Below are 23,564 nucleotides of genomic sequence, written 5' to 3' on the forward strand. Positions count from 1 at the left end.
CATTGTTCAAGTATCTTGGCTTCCACAGGAATCTGCTAGTACCCAAACAGGGAAAGAGATCTGAATACCTTGCACCAAATGGTGAAGCAATACGATACAGATAATATTAGGAAACAAACTTTATATGTTTCCCATGTAGACAGTGCTTGATGTTCAACTGGGAAGGCATAAAGTTCCAGTTTCTCCTGTAGCAGTCCAAAACTGCAAATTCGGTTCCCACCAGTACCATTTTGCTTGACTATGACGATTAACAACTGCAGGACCATATGTGTCCTGTAAAGTAAAGCAGTTTTGGCAACTTGCAAACAAATTACCTATGTCAAGTTCAGTCACTACATGAATAATTCAATAGCTCATTACTCTCTGATTGGCTAGTATTAAGTGATTGCAATGACATGTCCATAGAACTATTTCAGTATGTCTGCACGACGGTGCTATCTCAGCTCAGGGCAGCAAGAATTGGTTGAGCATTTACTCAGACAAAAAGAATAGCATTCCATATAATCATAATCCATTGTTTCAAGGTAAACTTAAGCTAATTTCGATTAAAAAAAGGAAAACTTAGCAAATTGTTTTTAAACGGTAACAACAAACCAGAACTGCTATTAGAAATTACTGAAGAATATTTATAAAAAGAAACATAACACTGGAATACTGGACGACACTTCTAACCCATAGTTATAAAATCCTGGATACATAATAAAGGATGGTTAAAATTTTAAAGCAAACACTACTATCAAAAGTAGCCTAAGAATAAGTGAATTACTAAGCTGAAGACAAGTTTCAACTACAAATTGGTCCATTGGGAAAAGATAGCACTAGCTTTGATCTGCTGACTTCAGAGTTCAGACTTAGACTTCTATCTTGGCTCTTTTACTCTTTACTACTGTCTCTAGGTACACAATACTCATCATATTAGTGTCTTGGAACAAGTTACAACCGTAGCAGCTTAATGTGCTGGGTGTAGGGTGCAGGACGTCAGCTGTAAATACTTTGGTCAACTTCTAAGTTCTAATTCCCATAATTGCTCACCATTTATCAGTAAGCATGTGTCTTTATAGTCATAAGTCATTGTGATTATGTTTTGTCTTATTATGTTACAACCACTTGCTAAGCTCGTACATTTCATCTTCGGCTGAGCAAGTTAACGACTGCAATAGTTAGAAGGTACAGAAAATTTACCATTTACAACAAAGAACACTATACCTCTGAAACTAACAAATGTTAAACATCACTACGAGAACAAACACAAGGGGAAAGACAAACTTGCTCCTTCGATATTCTCATAGTATATCCTTGTTTAAAACTAAGAATAACTTGAGCGAGCAAATAACTTCATGGAAGATGCATGCCTGCGGAGCTTGTAGCAGAAGAACTCAACAATGAGGAAAACATGACAAAATGCAACCTTCATCAGGAAAAAAGCAAATTATGAAACTGAGGTCAACATCAAACCAAAAGTGAATTATCTCTTTATTCATTGGATTCCGCAAGCAGATTTCTAATATACAATGATGGAACTTGCACATGTTTAGCATGCTTACTTTTCTCATGACAAACTGAGAAAGCAAGAAATCTTGTTAGCTTCTGATAGCCTCCAAAGAACTGCTATCTAGCTGATTATTACCAACAGGTATTGCTAAAACGATATTTAAGTGTAAGCCTTCTCTTACTATATTTTACAGTTCAAGGCAAAACAAAGAACTCTATTGATGTTACGATAGATGGATGAAGTGTGAGAAACAATAGTATTAGAGGTTAAACTACACTATCAGATAACAACTTCTATTTGTAAAACATTGCCTGTTTACATGGTCAGTTCCTCTTGACAGAAGCAACATCATGATACCAGAATCATAGTATCCAGCTGCATGAAAAGGAAAAGAAGATGATAAGAGATAAAAAGGAGCTGTCATTTTCAGTTGTGCTACACAACTGAATGGGCAAATGGCATCAAAAGAAATGGTAGCATTAAGGCAGAATTCTGAAGTATAGGGTCTGTGGACTGGGTTTTAAAGTAATTTTCTCCCAGCCTCCCACATGGATGCAAATGACATGTAGAATATAAGGTAACAATGAGACTGGACAGTCATAATCCAGTGAGAGCTTCATATCAAAATGGTTCATGCATTTTACTTACACAAATGCATTGCTATTTTAAGATCCTCATGTAAAAACAATTCAAGAAGAAATCATTACATTTAACATATGATTAAGACCTTCTGATTTTTAAAGTAACCAGGACCTACATTTTAGTACTATAGGAATTTATATTAGATGCCTACAGCAGATTTGTACATACATTGGCCATGAGTTCCTTATCCTAGCAGCAGAAAAGAACTTCAACCAAAGAACAGTGCTCTAACTGTCTTAAGGATATTCTGCTAAAATTCTTGTACTGCACAGAACTAAGGTAGCAAACCCAAGGGATTATCAAATTCGTCCCTCTGCACAGATTTATTGCACGACATTTTCAAGAAATGCCTCCAAACACAACAGCAAAAAAAATAACAAGCTCCTGTTAAATTTGGAAGTGCATCAGCTGCTCCCATTTTGATTAGAAAAGTAACAGAAGCTTGAGCTTATCCCAAGAAGGAAATATACAATTGCAGCCCCCTCACAATTAACTCTGAAATGCAATTCCACTTAGAGTTATGCACCATATCAGCATACTGGACATCCTCAAGATCCACCCCCAGTTTACTCCTTAAGGCAAGTATTTTGTGAACAGGACCTTCAGAAAGGAGTGAATTTCACTTCACTTGTGCAAAAATGATTTTGGCGAGATTCCACTTTTACATGTCCGTAACACATTTAAGGAATAACTAAGCCACTAAAATTACCATTTGAAGACCTTTTCATGATACTCCTTAAGGCAAGTATTTTGTGAACAGACCATTTCAAGGCACTGTAAACAACCATGCACTCTTAATGGATAGGTATGCGCAGGCAAACTTCAACGGTCAGGAGAATAACTCCTTGTTCATCTGACAAGATCTAAAAGATCTGCTAGGTTATTCCTAAGCTCAACTGAAACTAAGAATTCTACATATGAAGCCTGGTGACTAATGGGGAAACACGTCAATAGTCTGGAATATTCGATGTGTTTCATTGAACTGTCAAACACATAAGTACTTAACTGAATCTCTCTAGTCCTAATGTTCAGACGGTATCTGGCCAGTGGTAGGCACAAGATTGACAAAGGTAAATATGTAACACCCCAGAACATCAGCAACATTCTGGAGCGTTACCACACTACACTACAGCTACTACAGGCACACACACATAAAAAAAACAGCAACAAAGATAAATAAACAAACCACGCGGAAGCAACTTAAATCATCTAGATAGAACATCTTACAAACTGGATCCAAATATGAGATTATAAGGAAAGCAAAGGTTTCACAACCAAATATTTTTATTACAACACATGTGTCCAAAACATATATATATGAAGAAGTGTGTGCAAATGTGCTGCTACTCCCATCCAACCAAGCGCCCTCCAAACTCAAGAACATGTGGAGGGGAAAAAGCATATGAGGAGGTTTATGGAAAATCTTAACAAGCAAACTGCTTCAACCAAGTCATTTAAATCATAATATATTAAGCGACAATTTAAGAGTCATTATTATAGAAGAAGCACCACATAGCTTCGAGTAGTAAGATAAATAAATATTTCACAACAATACTTCATAATAAATATGCGAATGGTGCAATGCATGACTTCACTTTTACCCACACATCCCAAGGAAGGAGGTGAGGGCTGCAACCACATTGCTATATATCAACGTGCGTTGCTATATTGGTACTTACCGCACCAATCCGGCTACGGTTTCTTCATATGCATAAACAACATGAGAATGCAAATGCAAGATTGCAATGCATGAACTTCATATACTTAAAAATTCATAACTTCAAAAGTAAAACCTCAAGTGGATCAAGATACTTCAATATAAAGATAAATTTCAGATTTATCTTGCTAGTATGAGGTACTGAAATTAAATGGAGGCAATTCAAACAACAAAGTTAAAGCATGAGTTAAGCATGATCCAAAGGTGCACCACCTATTCATAAACATTACTCAGCACCAGCGCAAACACACAAGCATAAAAAAATATAATTCAAAGCATTCATACACCCGAACCCAACATTCTCACAAAAGCCACACGCGAAACTAGACATGTTGCTTCTCCTTTTTGTATCTTCTAATCCTGATGGCTAATAATTCCCATCTTGTGCCATCTGAAAGCTAACTTCAGAACTTACGACTTTCTAGTGATATATAAATAGAGGAAAAATCATCAACATAGTCTAATCTTGAGATGAACCTCAAACTGAAAATCTTACAACAAGTGCAGAATGGTCCTAGTAAAATAGGTATATCTGGAGCTCCAAAATTCATATGAAGATGCACTTAACCAATCTGGAAAGCTTATGAAATTTCCTACAACTTCTTTATCCCTCCAAAGATCCAATTCTATCGTTTGGGTTGGCTAAACTTTAGGTGAACAGATTCTGCCCAGAATTACGAGGCTGAAAAACTGACAATCAAACTCCAATATCTCTCAGCTCTTAAATCCGATTGTGTTGTTCTTTACGGCTATGGACTCTGCAGATCTTCTACGACTCATATATAGGTTTGTTATTTTTTTAATCCGTTAAGAGGACGCAAAACAGACATTACTCTAAACTCCGCAGATTGACTACGTGCGGAAAACAACGACGAGGGCAAAACTTTACCCTAGCCCTTAACGGTGTCGAGTACCGTGTACCAGGTGCTAGAACATCTATAACCTTAGAGAAAACATGGATCACAGTGGGGGCATGCCTCACCTAGGGTTTCCCCTTGAAAACAGCAAGGGCAACGGTGATGACGGCGATCCCAACGATGACTACCGGTCGTCTTCCTCTCCCTAGCAACGAACTTCACGGCAGCCCCATCGATTGCACCTAAATTGAAACCCACATGGCGGCACCACCATGAACAGCGAGGAAAAAGAAAGAGAAAAACACCATGGGTACTGTAAATACGCGTTTACTGAAATATTGAACCATCCATAACTTCATGACCGGAACTCCAAACGAGACATATGAGTGATCAAACGGAATGGATTTGACGAGCTCTACGCAACCATGGCATCCGTTCATCCATCCAAGCGACGGATCTAAAAGTCAACTTTTAGCCCTCAACTTTACGTATTCCAACATACAAAGCATATTTTATCATTTGAGCATTCTGTGTGTTACAAAATACTTAGTAGAACAGCCCAATAAGATTGATATCAAGCATCACCACAACACTACTGATTCAGGTTTTCCATTTGCTTCCCTTGCTCTATATTTTCCATCCAATTGTCAGCACGCACTCAAGATACTACACACCATGCCACATTCTCACTTCGGCCTAAAAGAACAAATGTTGTGCTGCCTAATATGTACTCGTTGCAATGAAATGCCACACAATCAAAATAACCTCAAATAGTATTTGGTATTTCGTACTTTCGAATCAAACATCACATTCAGTTAAACCTTGCACTGTTAAGTGGACCGGATGAAATGAAGGGTTGATCGGTGGAACAAGCATACCTGTGCGTATGCCAACCATCAAACGCTTTGCTGCGACATTATGGCTGCCACGCTCAGTTTGATAAGCATTGCGCCATCGTACACTGCACCGTCGGAATGCGTCTGATCACCAATAATAGGCTGCTTTCATTCGTTGGCGTTGAACGTATTGTTCAGCAATAATGTAATCCAAAACGAAGCACGCAGCGGCCGGCGTCGTTTCGTCGCTGCAGAACTGGTGGTTTTGGAGCACGTACCGGATGCTGGAGCCGAGGACGCCGGTGCCGCCGCGGGAGGTTGCTCTCGGAGGTTGCGCGCTAGGTGGTCTGGAGAAGCGGGCGGCAACGCGAAGCAAATGTGGTGCGGCACGGCGCCAATCTCCATCGGCAGGAAGACCGCACGCACACCTCCGCCGACGGCGCCTCAGATATTCCAAGGAATTCGAAATCCGCGACTCAACCACGCGCCGCGAGGGTTCCGTCTGCCGCCGGCGAGGAGCCAAGTGGACTAGGTGACGCCGGAGTGCCGGACCGTGTAGCGTGGTCCCCGTCACCGGCCTGCGTGTTGAGACTTTCAAGTTGGGCTTCCGGCCCAGGCTCCAAAGGGGCCTAGGAGAGGCGCGGCACAGCTTAGGAATTTTTCATACCCGCCCCTAACGCGGCTGAAACGTAGGCGCCCATTTCAAATTTTGAATCGTAGATTGCAAATATTGGCGCTCAATTGCGAATTTCAAGCCAGATTCACCAGTTGTGAAATCCAGCGAGCGGTAATGCACGGGAAGCAATTCAAAAGCACAGGAGCAGGAATGCGAGTAAATGAAAACCGAGAGCTTCATCGCACAAAGGGACAGAGCCTGATGCAACAGAGATGTCCAAGATCGATTTCATTCATACGCTTCGAATTCCATTTCACATCACAGAACAGAACTTTGCACGAAACAGCCACTATGACAACAAAAGCCTCCACAACATTGCTAACCCTAAAACCATCAACCAGCTTCGACCCAAAGCTCCCGGCACGCCACCAGACAGGGGAGGCAGAGCTCAGCCGCCGAAGCCGTAGAGGGTGCGCCCCTGGCGCTTGAGCGCGTAGACGACGTCCATGGCGGTGACGGTCTTGCGGCGGGCGTGCTCCGTGTAGGTGACGGCGTCACGGATGACGTTCTCGAGAAAGATCTTGAGCACGCCGCGGGTCTCCTCGTAGATCAGCCCGGAGATGCGCTTCACGCCGCCCCTGCGCGCCAGCCTCCGGATCGCCGGCTTGGTGATTCCCTGGATGTTGTCGCGGAGGACCTTGCGGTGCCGCTTCGCGCCGCCCTTGCCCAGACCCTTGCCTCCCTTGCCGCGGCCCGACATGGCTTCCCTCGGAGGCGGTGAGCTCGAACTCGAGAGGATTGGTGGTGATTTGGGGGATTGGGGATTCGTTGGTGAGCAGGGCGGAGCGGGTGCGGGGCCTATTTATAGCGGCGGGACGGGGGGCGTCTGGGGGCGGGGTGGAGATGTTGCGATCCGTGGGAGGTGGAGTTTGGCGCGTCGGATCGCTGATGGACGGGTGCCATTGCGTGGTAGCGGGAGGGATGGATCGGTGACGTGGGGATGCGTAGACGATCCGTGGGAGGTGGTTTTGGCGTTTTTGATTGGTTCGCTGGGGTGATGGCGGATCGGTGACGTGGCGTTTGTGTTTTTCTTTTGACAGGCCCAGGAGTGGGCTTCAGTTGGGTGGGCCGAAGAGTGGAGTTCAGGCCTTTGGTTTTCTGGTATGCTCAACCTTTCTTTCTTTCTTCCTCTTGAGAAATGCCATAGAATGAACAGAACTAAAAGCATAATGACATATTGACCTGTCTCGTCGTATAGACTATTTCACACCTTCATCTTCTGCATCCACCACTTGTATCATGGCGGTGAGGCGTGAGCCCGTGATATTTTTGGTTGGCAGAAGATCCTAAAGCTTTCTGAGTCGAAAACTGAAATTCTCGATGGTATGCTACATTCTCATCAGAGAATCGATAAGAACACAGTAATGAATTCCGCATACTAATTGCGTAGTATTCAGAGTACATCAGACAATTGATAAGAGCACAGTAATGTATTCCGCGTAAAAATTGTGTAGTATTCAGATAGAATTACCAATGGTCGACGATGGACATCGTTATCAACAAACTGTGATTCATGTTCGCCTTGAACATCCACAGGCTGCTAGGAGTTTCCACATATAGCATAAATTGAGAAAAGGTAACGATGCTTTTTTCCTTGCAGATTATCTAAAATCAATGCCAAAGAACTTGCATATACTGCACCCGGATTTTTCAGAAAGTGTGACATGTGCGGCCACTGCAACACCATCAGTTTCAGTGAGTCAAACAAATATTTCTCATGATTGTTCCATCATCCATTCAACCTTAGCGCAAGCTCACTGGTCACACGCTTCTTGTTTATATGACCACTATCTGATATTTCGCACTCAATTGTTTGCCCAAAGCAAATACATAAATAAATTCATCCATCAAATATATTGAGCTTGTGTTCATGATTCATTTGAGGCACATATGCTAGAGGCAGGCGCCACATGTGTCTTCTATGTACAGGCAAGTTTCACTCAAACTAAATAGCAGATGCCGATGCCAATCCTAAACACATCATTGCCCTGTATCTGCCTGCACACTGAACCTTTGAAACATCAACTTCAATTCAGAAGCCAGATCCCCCCTACCCATCTTGTACAGATCTTTGGCCACTTTAACATAAGCAGAATGGTCAGGCCTGAGGCCCTTCTCCATCAGCTCATACAGAACCCTGCCCGCATCAATGGTCCTCCCTGACTTGCGAAGCAGTTTTGCGAGCAGGCTGTAGTTCCGATTCACAGAATGCCTGTCCCTGGTGCTCATGTCATCGACATACTTTTGGGCATCCTCTATTCTCCCAGCGTAGAAGTACCCCTTGATGAACGCAGAGTGTATGGTGATCCTGGGCGTCAGATTTGCTGAGAACATCTGATCAAGAATCTGCATTGCTGAATCCATCTTTCCAGCCTTGCAGGCGTGGTATGTGAGAATCTCGTATGTGAGTGAGTCTGGGACTTCACCGGGTTTAGACCTCTCCATGGACTCAACAAGGCCGCACGCTTCTGCGAGCCTCCCGTTCTTGAGCAAGCAGCCGAGGAGGCAGTTCCAGGTGTTCGCGTTCGGGGCGCTTCCCGACTTCCTCATTTCGTCGAACACTTCGCGGGCGCCAACAAAGTTGCCGGCTTTACACTTAGCCGCGACGACGACGTTGAAGTAGCGCGCCATCCTCCGTGTCTCCTCGATCACTGACACCGCAGCGTCGAACTCGCCGGTGGAAGCCAGCGCCTTGACAAGCGAGAACACGCCGGACGCGCGGCAGGGCCCGCCGACATCGTCCAAAACCCGAAGGACCGCTCTCGCCGCATCCTCGACGCAGCTGCTCCGTGACGATCCCGACGGCGCCAAGAAGGCGAACGCGCGATCGGTCAGCGGAAGCCTCCGCTGCGACATGAGCGCTAGGGCGCGCGACATCGCCCGGTAGTCGGCCAGCTTCCCGGCATTCTCGATGAGCAGGTTGTGTGCGTGGGCGCTGGGGGAGAAGCCCCTGCGGAGGGACGCCCAAGCGAAGAAGCGCTCCGCGGGCACGCCACTATCCGTGAGCGCGCGGAGGGTTCTGGCGACGAGGGCGTGGGAGAGAGCGGGGTCGAGGCGATCGAAGTCGGCCTCGAGGCTGCTGCCACCTGCGGCGACGAGGCGAACGATCGCATCTGAAGCGGCGGCGTCGGAGTTGGCATCTGCATCGCTGCCGCGGGGAGCGAGGGACCTGGAGGAGAAGGCAGCGCGGTGAGAGGCGTGGCGGAGGGGAGCGCGGACGAGGCGGGGGCGGAGGAGCATGAGACGGGGCGCTGGCACTCAGTCGAGGAGGCCCAGTCGGGTATCGAAGGGGAGAGGGAGAGATGGGACTTTGGGAGGTCCCCGTCCGTTGTTTGGGAACGACTGAACGAGCGATGACGTCCCGTTGTAGAGATACAATGCAGCAGACGGAAGAGGTAGGTAGTGGTGTTTCACAAGCACAAGTTGCAGATGTTGTATTTCTAGGGACAAAGGCAAGGGGTCTGAACTCAAGGTTACAAGAACAATCTTTAGCTTTTTTCACTCGGATGTTGCGGTACTCACTTCTTTATTTCATCTAGAGTTGATACATTTTACAAATCTAGAGATGATATAATTTTTAAACTGACTTCTTTATTTAATTTGCAGGGACCACTCACAGATGATGTTTTTAACCAGTTCTGGTGAAGTACTTCTGTTTTTGGGGTCATTTTGCAAGCAATCTAGTTTCTGAATTTGGTACTTCAAGTTGGTAAGCAAACATTTTGGTAGCAATTCAGCGTGCCATTTTGCAATCAGACATTCTGGGAGTATTTTGCAACCAGACAAATGCCCAGTCATCGTTCAAGTAGCACTAGCAGCGACATATTGTTCGAGCTCTTCTCTATTATGTGATTGCAGGAACACAAAGTTGCAAAGAATAGTCTTTTCCTGAAATTCAAGCTTCTGACTTGACATACAATCTTTTGCTGCAATTAGAATCTTCATATTCTCAATTTTTCATAATAATCAGTGTCAAAGTGACAAAGACAACCAATTACAATCTCAAATCAATACCACTTTACAATCTCAAATCATAATTCAGTGACAGCATTGTCTACTACTCTAAACATCGGCTTTCTGATTTTCTGAACCTGCCGGTCTCACCCACTCCACAAGGATGTGTGCAGAACCCACACCCTAGACTCTACACGTTACGATACAGGTCAAAACCGTGGATTGACGATTTTCTCATCCTATTCCTACATGGAATTGACAAGGTTAATGATGTGTGCACGTTTGGCCTTCATATCAAATAACAATACGAAGACGGATTGCGAGGAAGAAACGTACGACGAATACGAACAGAGCTGATTTTGGTGGATCATTTGATTGTAATCTGGTGTCTGCAGTTGGTCTTGTGAAATTAGGCCTATTTTCAAGCATCTGAAGAATACCATGACCCTCAATTCTCTCGATGTCCAACGCTAGCGCGCCCAATTAATCCCAAAATGGACAGCAGAGCAGAGGGCTCGATTTGCCGTACACCTGCGCTAATACGTCGCTTGTAACGTACTTAGCGTTCCTAGATAGCTTTCCTCCATGTTAAATACTCCATTCGTAAATTTATGACACAATTCACTTTTTCATTTGTTTGACTTTTTCATCTTCTCTATAATATTTGTACAAATAGATAAATATACAAGGTAAGTAGCTTAACATGGAGATACAAGATAAGTAGCACAACACATCAGATTAGCTGAATTGATAACGAAAAGCCAGTTCTTCTCAGCCCAAATATCAATGTAAAAGTTAAGGAGTGTCACAACTACAGCTCCTAGGCTCACTGTAGAAGTATAGCCGTTGAGATATACACCCACAGCATAGGTCAACACGGAGATATATACAATCGCTATCGCTAACTGAGAACCAGGAATCAGCTAAACTAACAAAGCTGCTTGATCCACGGCGTCGAGACTACCACCATCACATCCCTGCATTTGGATTATTGCCAGCAAGGATAAGAGAAATCTCCAACCCTCTGCTGAAAGCCTGGTTGAACAGAAGACGCGTCTGGAAGGTAGATATGAATGGAAACCATGAGCAGATGGCTATGGGAACAAAAATGATCATCCCCATGCCAGCGTCATAAAGGCGAGCTAGGGAGCGCACTGTCTTCCACAAACCCAATTTCTTCACAATCGGTTTCCACGCCACAGCAATCTGTAAACAAAAAAAAAGGCCAAATAAGGTTTGCAGCGTACACAAGTGTACGAAGATTTGACTAGTCAATCCGAATGCTAAGAGTTGACTGGTCAAGAGGAAACAAAGGGAGTGTTTGCAAAAAAAAAAAGGCTTATATGCAATAATTCAGAGTTCAGGAAGTGTTTGCCAAGCGAAGGAAAGCCAGACTAAACACTGGCAATATTTCATGGATATACAAGCTGGCAGAACAAACTCACCGAAAGAATTCCCCACCCAGTTGGCACAAATGCTAGAATGGAAGCAAATACATCTTTGACACTGAGGGCAGTAAACACAGTAGCCACGATCAAACCAGCCAAAACCATTAACAGTGCTATGCTCTTGACCAGACGCAGGAACAATTGAAAATGTACCATAGCCTTGGGGTTTAAACCAAAGACCTGCACATAAAACAATATTAAAAAATGACCTGAGCAGTAAAAGCCAAGTATAATTTAGTTACCGTCAAATAAGAAATTCTACATGGTACATACCAAGAGGAGGACAAAAAGACCACCAAGCACAGCCCAAGAAATCCAATACACCTGCAGTGCCAAGATATGGATTTACTACTATCATTTTGATACCTAAAGCCAACAAATATGTCACTGAAGGATTTAGTCACAAAACATTGCATGAACTATACTTTTTAAGTGTACCACACTCTAAAACAAAAAGGAGAAATCATTATTAGGAAAACCCTCCCTTAGAGCAACTCCAGCAATAACCCTTAAATCAAAGCCCCCAAAGGCCAAATAGGAGTTCTCTCTATTTTTTTTTTAGGGCCACAAAAATTCCTCCAACTCCAGCAATAGCCCCCATGGATAGAGGACTCCCTATAGACCCTCCAAGAATGGAGGGTGGAGGGGGGAATTTGGAGGCCTCCCCAAAATGGGGAGTCTAGTAGAGGGCTTCCTGGAGTACGTTTTTTTGACTTGGCCCTCTAAACTTGGGGTAGGGGCCTGTTTAGAGGGTTTGCTGGAGTTGCTCTAAGGATCTTTGTATCAGTTGCTCATCACATGCCTTCCTTTCCAATAGGTTTGATGAATGTGCCGCTAAATTCGAACATCACCTATTAAATGGCAAAACTCACAGTACAAAAATTCAAGATCATAAAGTGGCATGCTTTGACTCTTCATATAACTAGTTCTTTCAGCACTCAAATTGCTCAGGGCCATTTAGATGCTGAACTGCGTGGGAGAGTTAGAATTTGAATCACTTTCTGGAATGTTTGCATTTCGAAATAGCTTATTTACTTTTCACTCACAGTTGTATCGAAGATATCAATAGCATACTTGAATAACATTTGTTAAGTGAATAATAATTGCATCATAAGTGCAACATTGATTAGGTATTTATGTTGCCTTGTGAGTCAAACCAAGTTATATTCTGTGTATGCACAGAACTCTGCACTCAATAGCATCACAATTTAATGTCAACAAGCAAATGGGAGCAAAAGCATTAACATACCGATAAAGCTGTACTTTCTCCACTTGCACTCATGTGGTAGACAACTCCATATTGGAAGATGAAAAACCTTAGGCTTAGTATAGTTTCCAGTATCCTCCCTCGAATGGTGTAAATATGTTGCTGAAAAGTAAGTGTATTAAAATGAATAGTTTACTAGAGTGGACATTAGTAAATAAATAATGATGTATATTTAAGTGGTACTACATTTGCATACTACGTTTACTTAAAAAGAACTTAACGACTTTTTGTTCCTTTTTGAGCCATATAGCTGCTGAAGAATTGAGGCACCATTAGAATGCACATAATACTCACAAAAATTATTTAATGAATTGATAGGATGACGAAGGAGACAGACGTGACAGCAGATCTACCGAGACTCGAATGCTAAAGTGAATGCAGGGAAAATTCAATTACCAGTTCTTCTTCCCACCAAGCTTCCCAGCTTTCTTCTCCTTTAACACCAATACCGCCTCGATAAAACAGCCAATTTGTCCAGTCTCTGAAATCCTCGACAATCCTGAGAGGAGGGTGGAGGGTCTGTAATATCCATACCGATAATTTGGAGTAACATAACAGTACATAGAATTCTTAGTTTCTTACTTCTGCCATTCAAATCCAGATGGGTTAAATAAGTAGGGAGCGAAAAGCCAAGACAGCGCCATAAACCAACTGCTTATAGAGAGTAAAATATAGCCAACTGCTCCACCATTGTTAAAACCATATGCCAGAAAGATTACCAACAAAAGTGCAACCTCCATCCTACAAAAATCAAGAATAATCAACACGAATGATATTGTTCTACAAAATTTGCACAAATTAATTCAAAAGTAATTTCAGGTGATAACAAACCCTTTCACAAAATGGCTTCGTGAATAAAGGCGATAGTTCTCAGCAAACTTGATATGCCGTACCACAAAACCCCTACCAGTTGCTCTATACTGGTAACAAATAAAAAAACAGATCAGTATTGAGAAACACAGAAACTGATGAGCACCAGCTTTCGTTACAAGAAACCTACCTTTGCACCTCCATGCAATATTGCGCGGCCAAAGTAGTGAGTCCTTGTTCCAAGTGAGAAAGTGAAAAATACAGAGCATAGTTGGAACTGCATTGTGATAAATTGAACAAAAGCCTGCATCCATGCATTCACATAAGAATAAATCCTTATTACTTTTGCCTAAATTTTAGAACGTGTAACTGTGATTTGTTAATCAACGCGCCAAATAGTTAAACTTAACGCTGACTGCCAGAAAAACTAGTTAGTGTAGCATAACATGAATAATGATGCTACATACTAGATTTGGATTAAGAAACACACTCCCTCTAGTAAAAGAATACGGTCTACGTGCGACTTTGACCATATTTGCAGAATCTATTGAATTAGTAAAGTATGAAAGTACTTTTTCAAGACAAATCCATTAACTTGATCTTTATGTTCCCAAAGTAAAAAATTTAGAAATTATTGGTACTCAAACTTTAAAATTGGATAAAGTAAAAAAACATCAAGTATTTACTAATTGACAACAGAAAGGATCTACCAGAAAACAAAAACCAACCATAAATACGTGTGCATAATTCACAGGCTAAGCAAAAGTCTGCTGGGAAAAGGGTATACCGTTAGGACACCTGATTCAAGGATGAAACCTAGAATCATGGGTACTGCAGTAAATACACCAATCTGGAAAAGAAATTGAGTGTTCAGAGCAGTGTTCAAGGCTGTGTTCTGCAATATATCTGCTCTGTTTTGAATTGATTCTCCAACACCAGATAAGGCCTAGTCAAACAAACGCCAAACCAATTATGTCAGGATAACGATGGAGGAAGGAAACTAGAAAACGCACGATTTCAGAAACCAAGGCCAAGAAATGAAAAGACATAAAGTAAATAATCCATAGGTGCAAAGTACATAAGTCACAAATGCAATGAACTTATGAGCCACTATAACATCTGACTGCAGAAGCTTTTCGTGCTAGATTTAAAGTGAATGGAACGCCTAATAGTTGAGCACGTCCTCATGCAGGGTTACCGTAGGTGAGCTTGATGGCCCCAAGAACAGCTGGGACATGCTTTTCACATACTAAACACAGTGTGGCAACAATACATGAGCCAATGATGTGCATATGGTGGGAAGGCTTTCAACATATTTAAAAGAAAATACCACTCATGTTCTTTCATACTTGGCATTTTTCTGATATATTAACTACAAATTATTAATAATTTTATGGACAAATTGTGTTCATTTGCATTGACCATTTGGCTAATTTATATTACAAGTTATAATGATAAAACTAGCTTCAACATATTTAAAAGACAATACTACTCATGTTCTTTCTTGGCTTTATTCTAATATATCAAATCACAAATTAATAATTTTACGAACAAATTGTGTACATTTGCACTGACCATTTGGCCAGTTTATGTTACAGTGATAGCGACTAGAAACAGCAACCAGTGCTGAATGCCAACGCTTAAATCCTCACGTTTGCAAATTTCCTGTCACCAGAAATCATCACTAGTGGTCCACACTATTCCCAATTTTATCTTTTTGCTAAATTTATTTGGAATTTATTTTCTATGACTTCTAACTGCGACATTCACTTATTTTTGCTCGAATATATCTGGCCAAGTACATCTAAAACATGCATCAGTACTACTTGGAAAAAGACAGGTTTATTCTGTCTATAACAGCACAAGAACAGGTGGAAACTTTCATCAATAAATATACAAGCAAATAATAAGTGACTGTCTGTGACTCAAATGAATATCCAACGGTAAAAAGGGGTTTAAAAATGAATGGGTGCTACACAAATATTGCCTCTTACCAGATATGTTTTCCCATAGAGAAATATGTACACAGTCAGCACGGTAAGCTGCAAAAGAACAGCTAATTTAAGATCGGAAGCATTGAGGAAGAAAACAACAAACATTATAGCACCTCCTCAAGGTCAATAAGAAGTATGAACACTGGTATATAATATATTTAGTATGCTTTCAAATAATATAATGTGAGTTACTAATGAGCTCAACATGAAAACAAGAGTATAAACAATCAAGAACATAATAAAGCTTTTTGCAAATTAAATTACCATAGTACAGAAGTAGAATCCAACAGTTGTCACATAGAAGGATAACATCCTGAAAAAGTCAAAAAGCTGTCCAAGTCTATATATGTCTCGGCTAAGAACTTGTTCACCATTTCCTCCAGAAACTTTTCCTTCAAATACTGCAATCTGATTAAGTCCAACATCCCTACCTTTGCCGACCTACAGGATTAATTTAACATCAACAATGTGTTCACTGGACAGCAGTGTTGTCCCTGTATAATTAGTACAGTGGAAAGCAATGGAGCAAAGTAGCAAAAAAAGGTTCACCATCAGTAAGTTAAATAATTCCTGGTCAATATTAGTTCGGTGAGAGACAATGTCATATGCACCGCATGTGTACATGTAGAATCAACTGTGCAACATATCTTATTCGATCAGGTGGACAAGATTTTGTGTTAAACCCTATCCCACTTGAGTGGCAGCAGTGACTAGCAGGAGTCATATCATTCTACAGACACAAAAAAAAACTGAGGGAAGTACCAAACAAATGATCCAATCACAGATTAACCAACTATAACTATAAACCTCACAGAATGACAACTGCGTGCTTAAGTTTAGTGAAAGGTCAAATGCTGAATGATAGTCCTCAAAAAGTAAATGCTGAATGATTAAAGTCATCATTTCTTTGGACCAGACAAATATTAATGCATAGGCATGCAACTATATGATTAATGAGAATCTTAACTCATAACCCTAACTGCATGTTCGATACAAGAATCTGTTACATTTGTACTTAGGAACTAACTTTACCTATCTACAACAGATAGATAGAAATCTTCCTCTGCGACTGAATTGCCTAACAAGATTACATGAGAAATTGCAATAACGTATTATGCATACTCTAAACATATATGCACAAAAGAAAGTTGGTAACAAAAATAATTTATCCCGTGGTAAAGTTTTTTTTATTTAACCCATTCTTCATGTGGAACACAATTTCATGTAACGCACAACAGCAGACATAAGAGAATTTAAACCTGAATATACTCGTGGTGAGTTATGCTGCCTTGACGCAGAGTTGAGTTAAATCCTGTAGTTCAAAGATGCATCAGTAAGCTCGGCACCATAATCTTAAAGGGGAGAAACAAAAACTTGAAGATTTTAATAGGGAAAATTCTAAGAATCACACCAATAACTCTCAAAATAAGGAAAAGCGGAAAAAGGCTACAAGTTTAACCTGCATATATATCCTCACTGATATTAATGCTGCGGGAGGCCTTACTGATTCCACCCCTTGTTATATGAAAGATTCTATCAAAAACATCTGGGTGGCCATAATGCATTCTCACTCTGCCAAAAATAGTTTTCATGTGTTAACTACACATAATTTTAGCTGATACTCGTGAAATCGAAAACTTATTATGTAAAAGCACTTCAGTGGGAAAAAAGTTACTATGTAAAGCACTTACTTCAGTGGGTTAGAAAGAACACGTTGACCTAAAGTAACGAAACTGGTTTCCTGATTTGACATAAATGAGGCCAGGGAGGAGACACTGTAGAAACATGATGTTGTTAGAACTGATTTTACTGCTGAAGAAATCCACACAACTTCTTCACTAAAAATGTAGTGAACTATTAATACCTTCCCGTGAAGACATGCTCTCTAACACCAAGAATAGAAGGGTAATGCTTGCCACGCTTCAGAGAAAACTCCTCAAGCAGATTTCTCATTTTAAGTGCCTCTTCAAAGTAATTATCCTACAAAATAAAACAACTAAAGAACTGCAGAAACAAATGTGTGACATTTTCCAACCGAAACATTAGTCAAAGAATCAAACAGTAAAAATATATGGGATCTATTTGTCTACATTCCATCCTTTTGTCACACTAAAAGACTTGACCTCAATAGAAGAAAACCATGCACGAAATACAAATTACAAATATAAAGTTGATCCATACTTATATGTGATCCAATATTCGGTGAGAGGGTGACATTTCAAGAAGGAATACGGAAGAAAGAGGCCAACCACATGAACATTGTTACGGAAAAAGGAAATTGGTATATCACACACTCATCAAATAAGACTGGTGGCAGGTTACCTGTCAATTTATCAAGTGAAAATTCTGGAAGCGTTTAATGTATAAGGTGGTGGTTCATATTTCAAGGCAAAATTATAGTAATTAACTCAAGAAGAAAAAGGGGGAAAAGGAGCACATTTGCATACCTGATTCATATCAATCGTTTGCACTGCATTTCCACGAGTGAATATTATGGCATGATTTTGATTTTCAGGCTTTCCCTCCCCGAGTTTTGGATTGCCAGGCAATTTAATGGAATAAATTTCCTGTAGAAAGTTTGATCTATTGAATATGAGAATGAATGTACTGTTCAAATAAGAAACCATAGTGCTTAAATTTCTCAGGGCAAAGTTTATAGCTCCGTGCTCCGCTGCACTGCAAAATCTAGTACACTACAAAAATCTAGAATGAACAACCAATGAACTCAAGGGATCAAAATCTTGTCACATGATATCAACAAGGGTGTACAATGTATTGCACTGAAGAATTCGGTGCAGGCAACGAGAAAACAATAGCTTAAACCAAATAAGGCAGTTCTTACAATATACTCCCTCCTTTTGACCAACAATTAGTTAAATTATATGCATGTTAGTATCTAATAGTTGTAGCAATTGATTCATATTTCACATATTTCAATATGATAGTTATTTTGTAACAATTGATAATTATTCTAAGAGAAATTAATGGTCAAAATTTGTTTCCAAAGACTTTTTCAAATGCTAATGCACCTTACATAAGGAAAAGGAGGGAGCATATGATAAGGGTGATAAACACTAGATAAAGGCAAGAAAAATTAGCTGTTAACACAGAGATCTAAAATAATGTGCTCTTAATGACTGACCTTATCCTTTCCATGAATGTCAGCTTTCACAAGCTTTGAGTAATACTCAGTGCTGGGTTTTCCATTCTTAACGCTCTCAACTTCATCAATGTAAGCAACTCTAAGAGCTTCATTCCTAAGAAACATGGTACAAAATATTATAGGCAGGATAACACAACAAATAACGGAACAAAAAGGCCTAAGAGTTTGTGTGCATGTGCTCACGTGCTTCTTGTGAAAGAGTGACAGAGAACTAACTAGGCCCCATAAGTATAAGTACTTAACAAAGCGAGACAGAAAAGAAGCAACGATATTTCTAGCATATAAAATTAAAGGTACCTTTGCATTAATAGGGCTATATCTGCAGCTTCAGGTTTCCCTTCTCCCTTCTGTTTTCCATAGATTTGGCAGGTAACCACATATGTAAACTTCAAATCAGCCTGAGCACGCGCTTCAGGGGACAACTCAAAATGTGTATCAGCTGAACCAGCCGAAGGAAATGTAGATTCCAGATCTAGCAAAGAAAAACAACAGAAAAGGAGATATCCATTCAGATAAATGACATTTATGCATCTTGCATGCTAAGTTGTACAGATACCTTCAGATTGTATCCTCTCCAAATAACTCTGCAGCATAAGAGCTTTCCTATAGTACATCATACCACGAACTGCAGGGTAACATAGTACAAAAAGTGTTGATGTGAACTGATTACATTCAAAGTGATTGAAAAATGAGTTACATTTACAAATACTCATAGGACCAACAGATTAGTCTTTTCTCATGTCATCAGAAATCAACAACAATCACACATGACTTTGAACACTAGGGTGAAAGTCTGAAAGATGATAACTCAAGTATGATAATACTATTCAAGATTCATGCATCAATAAACAACCAACACAAATTTAGCTACAAGTGGTATCAATTATCATACTCAAATAGAAAACAGTGTGTGGTTTCTGAAACAAGAGTGGAATAAAAGCTAGATATAAAATAGGTGCTCACTTAATTAAGATAAAATAGGTCTATGTATAGAAAACGGGATTGAGTGAAAGCAAACATGAACCTATCAAATAAATATACCACATAAAGGTTTAGAGGATAACAAACCAGTTCGTGCTAAGGTCTGCCCACGATAAGAAGCCCACAGACGTAGTTCAAGTATGTCATTTGGGTTACCAAAAAGTTCAGAGTCTGCTGCATTTTCGTCCCTGTTGATACGAGTTAGGAAATTCCTCCATTCATCTGTTTGCAGAAATTAACCATATTAGGAATGTTAAACGACATTGGGGGGAACATGATTTCATGCAGTAAGTTACATACACATACTGCTAGCTTGCTATTGCTAGAGACAGGAGATAACAGGCACTCATACTGGTTTCAATAATCAAAACTAAAATACAGCACAAAGTACCCTCTTTTTTTTTCATGTTTTGTGGAAACAGTTTGGACAGAGCGATATATAGTTGCCTTGCATTGCTCCGTACACCGAATAAACTTGATCCACAGAAAGCCAGGCAGTGAAATGTACATTCATTTCACATTGTCCTGGAGAAAATTGAGTGCAAGAGAAGGGATTCACATAAGCAAGTTGGGAGCCTCCTAGGATGTGCCATCCTAATTCATTTGATCGTTACAACTTCTTAGGAAAAAGAGTTCCAAATTTATCACTAATTGCTTCCACTGCCTGGGCATATTGAGGTGTAATGTTGTTAAGTTAGGTGCTCGCCTGACAAGGGCAGAAAAGACAAAGAGTAACCACTAGTTGAATTGAAACAATGGTCTTACAAGTTACAAAAACGCTTTAATGAGGGGTGAACAGCAACTTTCCATGACTTAATGATAAGTTCATGCCTCTCAAAATCTGGACTATCTATCTTTCTTAAGCTTGTATCAGTTTCAGTTCCAAATGGAAAACAAGAAAACAGACATATCCAAAGGAGCACAACTTGAGCAAGAAAACAAGGGGCTATCTTAAACGGTTACACCAGATATATTCCAGGTACTGTTTTCACTGTTCATAGAAAAGGGAAATACCAAACCTGGGTAAATCTTCTGGAGATAAAACAGCGTAGTTATACCATCTTCGTTTTTCTTCTGTAGTTCAGCCATGCTGTAGAGAACAATCTCGGAGTAGTACGGGGTAAACACACTACATAAACAAAGAGAAAACACCATCGGTATGTAAACAAATAACTGAACCAAAAAAAATGCATGTAACAAGATAATCTAGTGTTATAAACAAACAGTGCAAATCCACAACTAAATGAACAAGCAAAAGAGGAACTAAAGGAGCCCCACCCAAAGGATAACTGAACCCAAAAAAAACATGTAACAAGATAATCTACTGTTAACTAAAGAAAAAGTGCAAATCCACAACGAAATGAACAAGCGAAAGAGGAACTAAAGGAGACCCACCTAAAGGAAAGCGTTTCTGAAGCAGGCCTTGCAACAGGCATTTTCATGAACAGAGAGTTCATAAAGAACTGAAGTCTCCGCCTGGCTTCCAGATTTTTAGGAACACTTGCAGCTGATTCTTTGATTGTAAGAAGTGAATACAATCGCTTGATCAAGTCCTTCTGCATAAATTACACCAACATCATCCAACTAATGACTACAGAAAGATGTAGGCTAAATGTAAAATAGAAACTAAACAAAAATAAGTACATCCAGTGCTCAAGACAATACCAATCCAGGATCATTTGGCCACTTAAGGTTATTGAAGAGGCGGCCTTCAGCCCTCGCTCTATTAATCTGAGTCCATTCATCAAGGTAACCACTAGCATTTATAAACAAAGAGCATTACGAAAGGAATAGTGCAAGGGCATACAAATCTGAAAATAAGGTGGAACAGAAGAAACTACAAAACAGATTGCAGACCTGATATCAACAGAAAACACTTCATGATGAACAACTTCATATAGGTCCTGAATAGCATTAACTGCTCCCTTTTTCAGATCGTTTGACTCTGTGGTACCCCTCTATAAAAATTGTATTAACAGTCATATATAAATCCAAATAAACAAAAGTACATTTAGATATCTGTGATAAAAATGTTCAACTAGTGAAAATGCAAGTGACACAGATACCATACTTTAGATGAGAAGGAACAGATCTGCCACTTTTACAAAAACAGCTGTGGGAAGGCTAGGAGGTTTAGACATAAATTTGCCTCGTGCATAGTCTAGTTTCAACAATGAAAAAGGTAGACAATGTAACAACCCGCTCCAAAATCTGCTTACGGTCCAGCTCCTCATGTGGAACGGACCCGTATACGCACAGCACCTCTCTTATACTTTCATCCTCACTTTTTTATTTCTCGAACACGCAGGAGAGCTGCGTATCTTTGTATTAAGAGAGGAAAAGGCCCAAATTACAAAGCAACATCACCCCACCTTGGGCCAGAGTAGGGGATGTAGAGATTACAAAACCAGAGGTGTAAGAGGGTTAACTGAGAGGTGCTATGTTTGGAACGACAAGGATTATAAGCTGGCCCTCAGCCCCTAAACTTTCCAATGTGGTACTAAACCACCACACTACAACCACAATTGAGCCACATGGGCCAACAAGGCAACAACTACTACTACTAGAGGATATTGGGCTGGGGTATTACAGACAAGCAATATAGTTTCTAAATGTAGAATCATATAGAAGGGAAGCTAATTTTGATACTTAGACTCATGAATAAGGTTATCCCATAGGTAAATTTGAGATTTGGCTCGTCAATAAGGTGACCCCATAGTAAATAAGGACTAGAAATCAAAGAGTTAATGAGCCTACAAACTAATGCCAAACCCTAGTACATACCAGTATTCCAAGTACAGCAACAAGCTTGGCAATAACAATATGCAATTTTTCGAAATGAAGATCACTTTTGATGTTCTTCTTTGAAATGCTTTCTCGGATACCACCATAAATTCTCTCCACCCTAAATTTCCAAAAAGAACAATACACCATAAAAAATTATGTTGAATTTACAGAACAACAACAAAGCCTTCTGTCCCAAGCAAGTTGGGGTAGGATAACATTATAGAGAAAAACTTAATTACCAGAGACATCCTTCTTTCTCTAGTATTGATGTCAGAATATGATAAACACTATGGAAGCACTCAACGACAGCATATTTCATGTAGTCATCCTTTGAGACCCTTAGCCAAAGTTCTTCTTGTGATTCGTTATAGTCAGCTGCGATATCTTTAGCCAAGAAAACCTACAGTAGGGAAGGGAAGGTACTCATTGAGAAGAAACAGAAACGTAAACAAAATCTACAAATCATGCAAGGGGAAACTTTTAACAGTTAAAATTGCTTTTAACTTTTGACCTTGCTAGCAAGTAAGAAAAGTGGCCACTGCACAATTGGAAGCACTCCATCATTCTTGGGCATCAAAAGCAACTCTAATTCACTGCAAATAGGACAAGGGCCAAACCAAATTTACATATGGCGGTCAACAAAACTTTAACATAGTTTAATAAGAAGTATTACTTACGCATTGTTAATATAATCCTCTTCCCTTAAATTCCTCACAATTTCATTCCAGAAGGGGGCGAATCTAGATGCATTAAGCTTGTCCAACTCTGCTTCCTGGTAAATTTGGTGTTTGCAGTGTCAACTCTTTATAAGTAACAAAAAAGAATGAGCACAGTTAAAGAAATAAAGAATGGTGTACTTGTAGTTTAAGCACCCCAATATTATTTAAGCAAACAAATGTGCAATATTTGTGAGTGTGTCTGCGTGCGTGTCTGTGGAGGT

At 40.4% G+C, this 23,564-nt stretch overlaps 3 protein-coding genes across 3 annotated transcripts in view; all 3 read right to left on the minus strand.

Annotated features, from left to right (window-relative positions):
- Positions 1 to 6,419: 6,419 nt before the first annotated feature.
- On the minus strand, positions 6,420 to 7,009 carry LOC101754599 (histone H4). The gene has a single exon (XM_004985892.4). It carries the CDS (start codon positions 6,918 to 6,920, stop codon positions 6,609 to 6,611), a length of 312 nt encoding a protein of 103 aa, XP_004985949.1. The 5' UTR covers positions 6,921 to 7,009; the 3' UTR covers positions 6,420 to 6,608.
- A 775-nt stretch (positions 7,010 to 7,784) lies between these two features.
- LOC101755418 (pentatricopeptide repeat-containing protein At5g18390, mitochondrial) lies at positions 7,785 to 9,578 on the minus strand. The gene has a single exon (XM_004985894.2). It carries the CDS (start codon positions 9,458 to 9,460, stop codon positions 8,201 to 8,203), a length of 1,260 nt encoding a protein of 419 aa, XP_004985951.1. The 5' UTR covers positions 9,461 to 9,578; the 3' UTR covers positions 7,785 to 8,200.
- Positions 9,579 to 10,884: 1,306 nt separating this feature from the next.
- LOC101755010 (callose synthase 9) overlaps positions 10,885 to 23,564 on the minus strand; it is a 25,356-nt gene continuing 12,676 nt past the window's right edge. Inside the window, exons 24-51 of the mRNA XM_004985893.3 lie at positions 23,302 to 23,396; positions 23,136 to 23,217; positions 22,864 to 23,024; positions 22,622 to 22,742; positions 21,695 to 21,795; positions 21,503 to 21,593; positions 21,233 to 21,393; positions 20,857 to 20,966; positions 19,925 to 20,059; positions 19,413 to 19,481; positions 19,154 to 19,328; positions 18,836 to 18,950; positions 18,141 to 18,260; positions 17,558 to 17,673; positions 17,385 to 17,468; positions 17,153 to 17,265; positions 16,953 to 17,005; positions 15,958 to 16,134; positions 15,694 to 15,741; positions 14,487 to 14,645; positions 13,890 to 14,003; positions 13,721 to 13,809; positions 13,472 to 13,630; positions 13,286 to 13,388; positions 12,872 to 12,991; positions 11,896 to 11,946; positions 11,620 to 11,802; positions 10,885 to 11,380 (exon numbers count right to left, since the gene is read on the minus strand). Coding sequence (XP_004985950.1) covers positions 11,144 to 11,380; positions 11,620 to 11,802; positions 11,896 to 11,946; positions 12,872 to 12,991; positions 13,286 to 13,388; positions 13,472 to 13,630; positions 13,721 to 13,809; positions 13,890 to 14,003; positions 14,487 to 14,645; positions 15,694 to 15,741; positions 15,958 to 16,134; positions 16,953 to 17,005; positions 17,153 to 17,265; positions 17,385 to 17,468; positions 17,558 to 17,673; positions 18,141 to 18,260; positions 18,836 to 18,950; positions 19,154 to 19,328; positions 19,413 to 19,481; positions 19,925 to 20,059; positions 20,857 to 20,966; positions 21,233 to 21,393; positions 21,503 to 21,593; positions 21,695 to 21,795; positions 22,622 to 22,742; positions 22,864 to 23,024; positions 23,136 to 23,217; positions 23,302 to 23,396 — 3,342 coding nt within the window. The 3' untranslated portion in view covers positions 10,885 to 11,143. The remainder of the gene's footprint in view (positions 11,381 to 11,619; positions 11,803 to 11,895; positions 11,947 to 12,871; positions 12,992 to 13,285; positions 13,389 to 13,471; positions 13,631 to 13,720; positions 13,810 to 13,889; positions 14,004 to 14,486; positions 14,646 to 15,693; positions 15,742 to 15,957; positions 16,135 to 16,952; positions 17,006 to 17,152; positions 17,266 to 17,384; positions 17,469 to 17,557; positions 17,674 to 18,140; positions 18,261 to 18,835; positions 18,951 to 19,153; positions 19,329 to 19,412; positions 19,482 to 19,924; positions 20,060 to 20,856; positions 20,967 to 21,232; positions 21,394 to 21,502; positions 21,594 to 21,694; positions 21,796 to 22,621; positions 22,743 to 22,863; positions 23,025 to 23,135; positions 23,218 to 23,301; positions 23,397 to 23,564) is intronic.

Source organism: Setaria italica, chromosome IX (assembly GCF_000263155.2).
Source record: "Setaria italica strain Yugu1 chromosome IX, Setaria_italica_v2.0, whole genome shotgun sequence".
NCBI classification, from domain to species: domain Eukaryota; kingdom Viridiplantae; phylum Streptophyta; class Magnoliopsida; order Poales; family Poaceae; genus Setaria; species Setaria italica.